This window comes from Ctenopharyngodon idella, chromosome 21 (genome assembly GCF_019924925.1).
Source record: "Ctenopharyngodon idella isolate HZGC_01 chromosome 21, HZGC01, whole genome shotgun sequence".
NCBI classification, from domain to species: Eukaryota; Metazoa; Chordata; class Actinopteri; order Cypriniformes; family Xenocyprididae; genus Ctenopharyngodon; species Ctenopharyngodon idella.
In genome coordinates this window covers 11,594,098-11,604,649 of record NC_067240.1, presented here as the reverse complement: position 1 = coordinate 11,604,649, position 10,552 = coordinate 11,594,098, and the positions used below count along the sequence as shown (strand labels likewise).

Genomic DNA, 10,552 nt, shown 5'->3' with positions numbered 1-10,552 from the left:
TTGAACTACTGTCATGTCTAGACATAGAGACATCAAGAATCAGTGTATAAATCTCAACAACGGTGACATGCTTCATGCTGCAATGCATACTGGGAGCCATCATAGTATAAAACTCATCCACAGCTCCCAGAATGCATTGCAGCATGAAGCCATTGTTGAGATTTATACGCTGATTCTTGATGTTTCTGTGTGTCTAGACATGGTAGAAGTTCAAAATGTTTTATTGCAAAATATGTTTTCAAAAAAAAATCTATCTGTGCTGTAAATATAAATTATAATAGACCTTTTTCAGAACTAACCAATTCTGTTTTTAGTTATTTTTGCAATTCCATTTAACCTGGTCTCAAGAAGACCATTATCTATTTTCTGATTTACTGGGTAGCTAGCTACTGTATAGACATTTGATATAGTATTTGCTAGTTAAACTTTAATAACATAGATCAAATATACTTATCAGCACAACTTGCTTGACTGGATGTAGTCCTTGTCCTCAATGCAGTAAGTAGTGTGGTGTGTGCATGTGATAGAGGAATGCAGGGTAGAAATTCAACTTAATTTTCATTAAATCTGGTTGTTTTAACCAAGATTATGCTTGTTTTAAGTTCCCTGTTATAGACTAACCTGCAATTTTGCAAATGTTCAGTTTATTCACATTAATTCCTGTTAATTCCCACATTCCTGTTAATTCCCATATATTCCTGTTACAGTTTTTTTGTACTGCTTACACACATTTTCAAAACTTTGCCTCTTTTTTTCCAAAACTTTACACACAAATCCTAGACTGCATATGCAAAATGCCTCACATCTCTTGCAAAATGAAGCACTGCATTCAAAATATCACAAACACACCTCAAAAGCAAACATTTGTCTTACATTGCAAACACCTTTGCCATAACATTCTATTTTTGGATATACCATATACACACAGTTATTCAAAACCTAAACCTCTTCTTTCATGAGCTCCTATGTACATTTCTGTACAAGACTGAAAGTAATTGTGAAAAATTCACGGTAAACACGAAAGCAAGATTGAAACCAAACTATTTAATTTTTTACTGTAAGCATTTGTGGTTGTGAATACAGTATTACACAGTACGAAAGAAAAGAAATACATCAACCATGTGTAGCTGGACAGAAACAATGGTTGTGTTTGAAAAAAGGAAATCAAGATACTTCCTGTTAGATTTTTGTGTGTTACATAGAGAACTGTTTTTTTTTTGTGTTTTGCAAAAGTGTTTTATGAAACTGAAAACTGAGTCGAAGGCAGAGAATTAGTGTATGGTTTTGCAGAATTGGTGTGTGGTTCTGCTGTTTGAGTGTCAGGTTTCAGAAATTGTGTGCCAATTTAGCAGATATTACAAACATTCCATGTCAGATATTTATGGAATATACATGCATGTCTGACAGATTTTGATAACTGAATGGATCATTTTGCATGTGATGGCTGACATGATGAAAGAATGTTTAGAAGTTTGACAATTTCACTGAGAATCAACTCATCAGTTTTGATTAACAGGCCATGCGCAGTTAGTTATAGTGCAAATGTACAAAACACATGCTAAAACACATCAATAATACATTCAAATATCAATAAAAAAGTAACTTGAGAATTGAGCCAAAGCAATTGAGAAAAACTGTCTTTATAAAGCCTTTATGGCTTTATTTCTTCTGCGGAATAAGATATTTTAAAGAATGTTTTTGCCTTACAATGATTATCAGTGCTGTTTTATTTGTTCCACAGAAGAAAGTACGTCATACAGGTTTGGAATGATATTAGGGTGAGTAAATGAGGACAGAATTTTCATTTTTGGGTGAACTGAGTTACACCAAAGCAATACTCAACAACTAATACACATACTAATAAAAGTAAACACAAGAAACAAAAGTTAAATGTACGAAACTCTAACTGGGCTTTTACATTAGCTACATTTACATGCACCTAAATAATTTGTTTATGGTCAGATTGATGGCTCAATCGGACTGAAAAACCTTTAAGTAAACACCTCAATCAATTCGATTGAGCTCGATCCAAATAAAATTTCAATTAGATTGAAAGAGGATGGTGTAGACCTGAAATAAATTAATCAACAGGTACTGACCATTTAAAAAAAAAAAAAAAAACTCGAAATCAAAATTAGTGCATGTAAACATACCTATTGAGACTCGGTCATATTGCATCAGAAAATACCCGCTAGTGCTATCTGAGAGCAAGCTTAATCATTAACCATGTAAGCAGAAACAAATGAGAACCGTTTGCTTGTAAATGGGCTGAGAAAATCCAACAGACAAATCAAAAGGATCTGATCAGCAAAACATTCAGGGCATGCAACAATCTGCGACAAGTAAGAATTTTTCTAGTATAGGCAAGGTACAGGAATCCCTTATTTTCATAGAACACAAAAGCACCTTCAAGTAGCATATGTTTAAAGTTCAAGATTGGTTCAAGAGCCCTCATTGGTCTTTGGTTTCGCTCTGCGCATGAATGAAGGCAGGATATGCCAGGATGTCTTGTAATCACAAGCTTGTTCGACGTTCTTTTTCCCTCGATCTACATAATTTTCAGCTTTCAACACAGTCTTTGCTATGTTGTTTGCCATTTCACCCTATAAAAAAGTAAAAAACAAACAAACAAACCTTTAAATTATGATATGGCAAGGTCATAATCCCAAGGCAGTTTCATGTACATTATTCTGATAATTAAATGATATTTGATAACTTTAATGAAGCATATGTGTAAATCAGTTATTTATATTAGATAAAGCACTGAAAATTTTATTTGTAACTGTGTATTAAGTTATTGTTGCACTATTTTTTCAGATCATTTATTGAACTCTCCAGCAAGCTGACAGTACCTGACTGTTGACTAACACAGCTATATCCATAAACATGTGTTGCAGCTCTCGAATGCTGGCCTCCAGACAGAGTATGTCCTTGTGCCGTGACTCAATCTCGTTCAGTGTTTGCCCCGTGATGCAGGAGCCAGAGTTGATCTATACATACAAAGATTTACCTTAACATTTGAGGAAGCTTATGTGAAAAAGTGCATTCAGCTGTCTGTTAACGGTGAAACTTACATTTGAGGTAAAAACAGCACGGTTGTTACTTTGCAGCAAAACCTCTGTCTCCTCCTCAGTGATGACTCTGCCACCTTGAAATAAAAAAAAATTGATTTCTATATACACTACCATTTAAAGGTTTGATACCAGAAAGATTTTTTACTGTTTTTGAAAGAACTTTTGATAAAAATAAAAAAAATTACAATTTTTTCTATTTTAATACATTTGAAATTGTAAATTATTCCTGTGATGGCAAAGCTGAACTTTCAGCATCATTACTCCAGCCTTCAGTGTCACATGATCCTTCAGAAATCGTTCTAATATGCTGATTTGGTGCTCAAGTAACACTTATTATTATCAATGTTGAAGGCAGTTGTGCTGCTTAATATTTTTGTGGAAACCATGATACTTTTTAAAGGATTTTTGTTAAATAAAAAGATCAAAAGAACAACATGTATTTCAAAACAGAAATCTCTTGAAACATTATATGTCTTTAGATCAATTGAATGTATCCATGCTGAAAAAATAATTAATTTGAAAATAACAAAAATAATGTCATTTATTACTCACCCTCATGCCGTTCTACACCCGTAAGACCTTCGTTCATCTTCGGAACACAAATTAAGATATTTTTGAAGAAATCTGATGGCTCAGTGAGGCCTCTATTGCCAGCAATGTCACTGCACCTCTCAAGACCCATAAAGGTACTAAAAATATATTTAAAACAGTTCGTGTGAGTACAGTGATTCTACCTTAATATTATAAAGCGACGAGAATACTTTTTGTGTGCTAAAAAAAATAACAACTTTTCAACAATATCTAGTGATGGCCGATTTCAAAACACTGCTTCGGAGCATTACGAATCTTTTGTTTCGAATCACTGATTCAGATCGTGTATCAAACTGCTAAACTCACGTGACTTTGGCGCTCCGAACCACTGATTCGATTCGTAAAGCTCTGTTTTGAAATCGGCCATCATTAGATATTGTTGAAAAGTCATTATTTTGTTTTCACAAAAAGTATTCTTGTTGCTTTATAATATTAAGGTAAAACCACTGTACTCACATGAACTGTTTTAAATATGTTTTTAGTTGCTTTCTGGATCTTGAGAGGTGCAGTGACATTGCTGGCAATAGAGGCCTCACTGAGCCATTGGATTTCATCAAAAATATCTTAATTTGTGTTCCGAAGATGAACGAAGGTCTTACTGGTGTAGAACGACATGAGGGTGTGTAATAAATGACATTTTTTCATTTTTGGGTGAACTAACCCTCTAAGAACACTACATATTCATTAGGATAATTTCTTTTCATTTTTTTTTACTAGAGATGTAATAAAAATAAGTATGGTTACAAAAATGATTGATTAAATTTCAAGGCTACATACTACTGTACAACTAGAGCAGAAATGTACAAATAGCAATGGGCTGTTGTCACCAAAGACATTTAATCTTGAGTTGTTAATACACGGTCACTCACTGATCTCCAGCTGTCTTTGTATCTGCTCTTTACTCCTTGTCCGGAAAGATAACAGTTCTTGGTTGTACATACTCATTATTTCTGCAAACCTCAGTGAAAGTACTGTGTGCTATAGATTAACAACATAAATGGGAAAAAATTAATAAAACAAACACCTAATGAACAATACTGAATTTTTAACACAGTAGAGGTTGACATCTCACCTGAGTACTTTGGATGCGGCAGTAGACTGAGCTGGGGTTTGCATTTTCATACTCTGAAAATTTTCCTTCTAAATCTAAAATGTTTTTTAATGTGAAACAAAATATTTAGAGACAAAAATATTACAATCTTCAGTGTATTGTTCAAGGCATTGTACCAAGGATGAAGTTGAACCAGAGACAATAGAGATAAATGCTTTTTCTATAGAGAGATATAAAGCCAGGATTAGCAGAATGTTTATTGGAGAAGATAAAGGGGATATAGCTTACACATTTCCTAGTAAAAAATAAAGAAGAGGAAATTAATTTGTCCAAACTGTCCAATACAAACTGGCACAAGCAAGCTTCATTATTTGAAAGTCAAATTATGCCTTAAAATCATCAGGGCTGGTCTGAGGCAAAAATTTGGCCCTGGACAAATTCAGCCCATCCGGCCCTCGATTTCCTATGAATTGGTTTTCCTGGGGTTAGGGCCTTAAATTGGAGTAAATAAATTAATAAATAAAACAGGATGAAAGCAAATAATAATATATATTATTGAATATACCGCAAAATAAATATTTCCTTATTTGTCACATTTGACAGTAAGCACTGATTTTAAGCTAGGATGCCATAAATTAAATTTACTGCTATTAACATTTGTGGGGGGAAAAAATTACACCCAATTAATGAAAGACACTGATATTGATCTTTTATCAGGCTCTTGAATTACAGTTTTTTTCAACTGCTTAAACACAAAATCCTTACTTGTCACACAATTTCTGAAACCTGACACTCAAACAGCAGAACCACACACCAAATCTGCAAAACCATACACTACCCTTATGGAAAGAAAATATATTTCCCTATATATGAATGATCAATATATTACATGATTTAACAGTATATTTGAAAATATACAGAAAAATATATTGCGTAAATATATTGCAATATATTGAATAATACATAAGGAATTGCCACTTTTCATATATTGAAAAATATGTGATAATATATTTACTAATATATCATAATGTATGTAATTTTATATTCAGTAATATACTTCATAATATATAGATTTATATGTGATCAGATATGGTACTGCATACATAATATATTGCATATATATTTACTCATGCAGTATAAACACATATATGGTACAATATATTATGTAACACATTTCTTATATTTCATAATAATTTACATTTTAAATGTTCCGTATTTTCAAGTTAGTTAACAAAAACACACCTGCATGTACTAAAGCTTCTACCAAAGAAACTATCACTGTACTATAGCATGCACAGCCGTTACTTTTTAAATAAAGTTATTATAGTTTTAATGGTGTTCAGCCAATCATCAACCTAACCTCAGGCTCTACTCTTCAGCACAATGGTAACCCCAAAAGCTCACACATACCAGAAAACCTTTTAAATTTCAAAATAATACAACTTTAAACACTAACAGATCTCCCCCTATATCAATATTGAGCAAAACACAGGAAATAACATGTAATTTTAACATTTACTCTCCTTTAACAGTCAGAAGCAAAGCATGCTGGGAACTAGAAGTCTGTTGTAACCACTGATTGTAACTCATTCCATGAATGTGTGTATATATGTGTGTACAATACATTCACATTTATATGGGAACATGTATGTGCAATGTATGTACACAATAAAGGATAAGACTTAATGAATGTAATGCTATTTTTGTCTTCATTTATAAATATTTTATATGTATCAATATATAGCCATACATGGTCAATGCATATATTGCAGTATATTGAAAAATATAAGCACTAGTTTCCCATATATGGAAATGTATTATGTAATATATTGCATTATATCTTGCAGTATATCCCCATATATTTTTGTTCCGTAAGGGTAATTCTTGGCCTTTGAATAATTTTTCAATTTCATAAAACACTTTTTGCAAAACACAACACACAATTCTCTATATAACACACAAAAATCTAACAGGAAGTATCTTGATTTCCTTTTCAAACACAACCATTCAAAATGCCACACTAATTCATCAGTGCCTCACACTCCTCACATGTGCAAACACTCTTTTCTTTACTTAACACCAACCAATCATGGCTTTAGAATAGGCCTATAAGTAGGCCAAAGGTCAAGTTATAGGTTTTGAACAACTTTTCTGTTGTCTACTTGCTTCCATATTCATCATTTCTAAACCCTATTGAGGATTTTTTCTCCACATGGTGCTGGAAAGTGCATGATCGTCATCCCTATGTCAACATAACAGTTCTCCAGGCAATGGAGGAGGCATGTGGAGACACTGCCTCAATCCAAGGTTGGATACGCAAGAGAGAACATAGCATGTGACGTGGATGAAGTATTGTGGCCGGACCCAGCCAGGAGGAGAGATGGAGCCTAGATACACCCAACCATCTCGCCCTCCAACAAACACACACACAACAAACACATGTTAGGTTTCCATGTTTTATGGGGACATTCCATAGGCGTAATGGTTTTTATACTGTACAAACCGTATTCTATCTCCCTACACTAACCCTACCACTAGACCTACCCATGACAGAAAACATTCTGCTATTTTAGATTTTCAGAAAACATCTTTCTGTATGATTTGCATATAAGCTTGTTTCCTCATAGGCATTTTTTTTTGTCCAACTACACATGGTTGATGTATTTCTTTTCTTTCATACTGTGTAATACTGTATTCACAACCACAAATGCTTACAGTAAAAAAAGAAATAGTTTGGTTTCAATCTTGCTTTCGTGTTTACCATGAATTTTTTACAATTACTTTCAATCTTGTACAGAAATGTACATAGGAGCTCATGAAAGAAGAGCTTTAGGTTTTGAATAACTGTGTGTATATGATATATCCAAAAATAGAATATTATGGCAAAGGTGTTTGCAACGTAAGACAAATGTTTGCTTTTGAGATGTGTTTGTGATATTTTGAATGCAGTGCTTCAATTTGCAAGAGATGTGAGGCATTTTGCATTTTGTGTGTGTAATTCTTGGATTTGTGTGTAAAGTTTTGAAAAAAGAGACAAAGTTTTAAAAATGTGTGTAAGCAGTTGAAAAAAACTGTAACATTTTACTTGAATTAAAAATTCATTAAAATGAAACATATGTAGGGGATGTCTCTCTCACTTCGCCCGTTTTCCCAATAGCCCGTACATGCCTGATTACATGAATTCTGCAGCAAAAAAAAAAAAAAAAAAAACAAGAAAAATTCAATTCAGTTACCTTTTAATTTAACCCGGATTAAATCTGCTGTCTGCTTGATGTCATTGCTAAACTGCTCAAGTTCATCTCTCGCATCTGTTAATAAGATTAGACACACAAAAAATGTGGTAGATAATATGAACAAAACACAAAACACTTTTGTTTATTACTGTAGTAAATATTCAGGCTTCCCATGCCTTTTGAACAATGAATTTCCTGATTAATAGATGTTATATATATATATATACATATATATATATATATAAAATAGAGATTATATTTAATATTTTTAATCTGAGGGTAACTTTTCATGGCCTGGAAATCATTTTTAAATTTCCTAATTTTTCCAGGTTTTCTGTAACTGTGGGAACCCTAAACCCTCTCAGACACCAAGGTGCACTTTGTAAGGACATAAAAACAATATGCAATGTACTCACATGTCGGTGGGTTGATTTCTGTCAGAATGGTAGTATGCCTAAGCTTTACTTCTCCAACACAGAGGGAAATTCTCTCGATAAGTTTTTGAACCCCATCAACCTGTATACGTTAAAATTCATGACTAAAATGGTTCTTCGTAATTTCGGGTATAATGTAAAGAGAAAATTCTACACCTATAGCAGCTGTAGATGTTCAAACACAAGAGCACTATGATACAAACCTTAGGAAGGAATTCCTCTAGGAAAGCATTAGACTCCACAGGAGTAGTGGTGGTGTCATTGCAGCGCTGGTTACAAAACAAATAAATAAGTCACGGAGACAAAATATTTTAAGCGTATCCAAACTTTGTTTTAACAGAAAACATGATAGCCTAAAAGGCAATACTGGCTAATCATAAGGCACCAATGCAAATATATGTAATCAAGCTGTATACGAGAGTGAAAGTAAGTATATAGTTTATATAAAACGTAAATTATTATCATTAATATTTTAAATCTAATTAATATTAATTAAGGAAATTATTGAAGTCTTACGGCTGTTAAATCGCCAAGACGGTCCTTCATTTTAGCTTCAAAGTAGATTCTAACCCGTTACGCACAGTATGAGAGAATGACTCGTTGGTTTAAACTAACGTGAACAAATCGTTCTTTTGAGTTGAATATTTTTCAAAGAATCAGTTGAAATAATTGACAAAATCGGTCTGAACAGCTCAGATGAAATGTACACGAATTATACAAAAGAATCGATTCGCAGAATAACGACTCGGACTTTCCAACACAACTAAGGACAGATAAAAAGCCCCGCCTATTTACTTCCGTACATTTAGACGCGATAAATAAATCATTCTAATTATTTATTGTACTTGCTTGCGGATTATTCACACGACTTCAGTCTTCAAGGTAAACAAAAGTAAAACAGTGTGAGTAGAGGTTATTTTTCAAAACACAAAAACATTGCTGTATAGTGCTTGTGGCAGTCATCCTGCAATACAGAAGGCTGCATTTTCAGGACAGCAGTTCTAGGACCCCACTTTGTATGTGCTAGCAGTTTATTAACTGAATTTTAAATCAAGCAGCATAATGAACTATTTTTGCACAGAAGTGGCTGACACCGCAAGTCTTGGACAATGCACAAGTTTAAAATGGCCGCGTCCGCACTTACGTTAAAAATAAGATGGAAATATAGTAAACTTGTAAAAAACGTACCCTTTCGGTGGGTCTAGTCTTTGCACCTGTTTGTTTCAGGTTTGAACCAGAGCCGTTGAAAAACAGAGTTGCGACACTCCCATAGACTGCCATAGGAACTTTGGAATGCGGAAGTAACGCGTGTCGTGGAGCAGACAATAGTTCCAAACACTGATAGTTCCAGCACTGAACTCCACACATTTTCGATGTTTCTGAAGAACGCTCGCTGGTAAGTTGATGAAATTACTGTATTTTCGACATTTGAACGCATTAGCCGACCTCTCATGAATCTAAATAATAGTTGTATTTTATGTAGCCAGCTTTAGTTAATGTTTATTGGAGGTAGGTAGACTCTTAATTGCTGCTAGCTTAAGTAACAAACACTCAACTAATATTAGCTACCATAATCTGATATTGGACTACATTTACCTCAAATTTTCTTCAAGTTCGTTGGCATACAACGTTTATCGTCGGCTATTATTGTTAGATTTGTTGTTAAAGTGATTAACACTTGTTTGCAACCGTAACACCTGATTACAATTAACTTTAGCTAGCTTAACTAGAATTTTTGTTTTATTTATTTTTGCTAGCTCAACTAGATAACATGGCTAGCTTGTATCTAGCAAGGTTGTTCCTTGGTTAATTTAGTCATTGAAGTTACACAGACCGTTTGTTAGACAGTGCATTGTGATGAGTGATAGGATATGTAGCATAAATGTGGATGATCCCAGCAAATAACTATAATTGCAAAAAGAAAGGTTATTAATCTATTTTTAAATTGAAGAGGCATGTGAGACATGTGAAACCATTTGAGACTGACATTTGACCAAAAAACTGAAGTTGTTTTTTAGTATTATTTTAGTAGTTGTTATTTAGAATACAGTGAAGAATTTCAGCTGCATAACTCATGTTCATGGCTCTTAAAAATTTTGATGAAAGAAGCACATGTACACTGCTTTGGTGACACATTGAACTTTAACAGTCCCGTGTGTAGTGGAACGT

At 33.6% G+C, this 10,552-nt stretch overlaps 1 protein-coding gene across 2 annotated transcripts; it reads right to left on the bottom strand.

The window, feature by feature from the left end:
- Positions 1 to 1,024: 1,024 nt before the first annotated feature.
- stx2a (syntaxin 2a) lies at positions 1,025 to 9,751 on the bottom strand. 2 transcript variants are annotated; one of them, XM_051876880.1, is made up of 9 exons: positions 9,572 to 9,751; positions 8,587 to 8,652; positions 8,366 to 8,465; positions 7,950 to 8,024; positions 4,738 to 4,811; positions 4,535 to 4,643; positions 3,075 to 3,148; positions 2,853 to 2,990; positions 1,025 to 2,603 (listed from the first exon to the last, which is right to left on the bottom strand). In XM_051876880.1, the coding sequence occupies exons 1-9, from the start codon at positions 9,749 to 9,751 to the stop codon at positions 2,442 to 2,444; spliced, it is 978 nt and encodes a 325-aa protein (XP_051732840.1). In that variant the 3' UTR covers positions 1,025 to 2,441. The 2 variants fall into 2 exon arrangements, with proteins under 2 accessions (XP_051732840.1, XP_051732841.1); XM_051876881.1 differs by lacking the exon at positions 9,572 to 9,751 and adding an exon at positions 8,900 to 9,141.
- Positions 9,752 to 10,552: the final 801 nt, after the last annotated feature.

Coding starts and splice junctions, on each gene's coding strand:
- stx2a (XM_051876880.1), bottom strand. CDS start 9,751: ATGTGTGGAGTTCAGTGCTGGAACTATCAGTGTTTGGAACTATTGTCT. Junction 8,025..8,365: donor AGAAATCAACCCACCGACAT/GTGAGTACATTG, acceptor TCTTATTAACAG/ATGCGAGAGATGAACTTGAG. Junction 4,812..7,949: donor AATCCGGGTTAAATTAAAAG/GTAACTGAATTG, acceptor AAAACATTTTAG/ATTTAGAAGGAAAATTTTCA.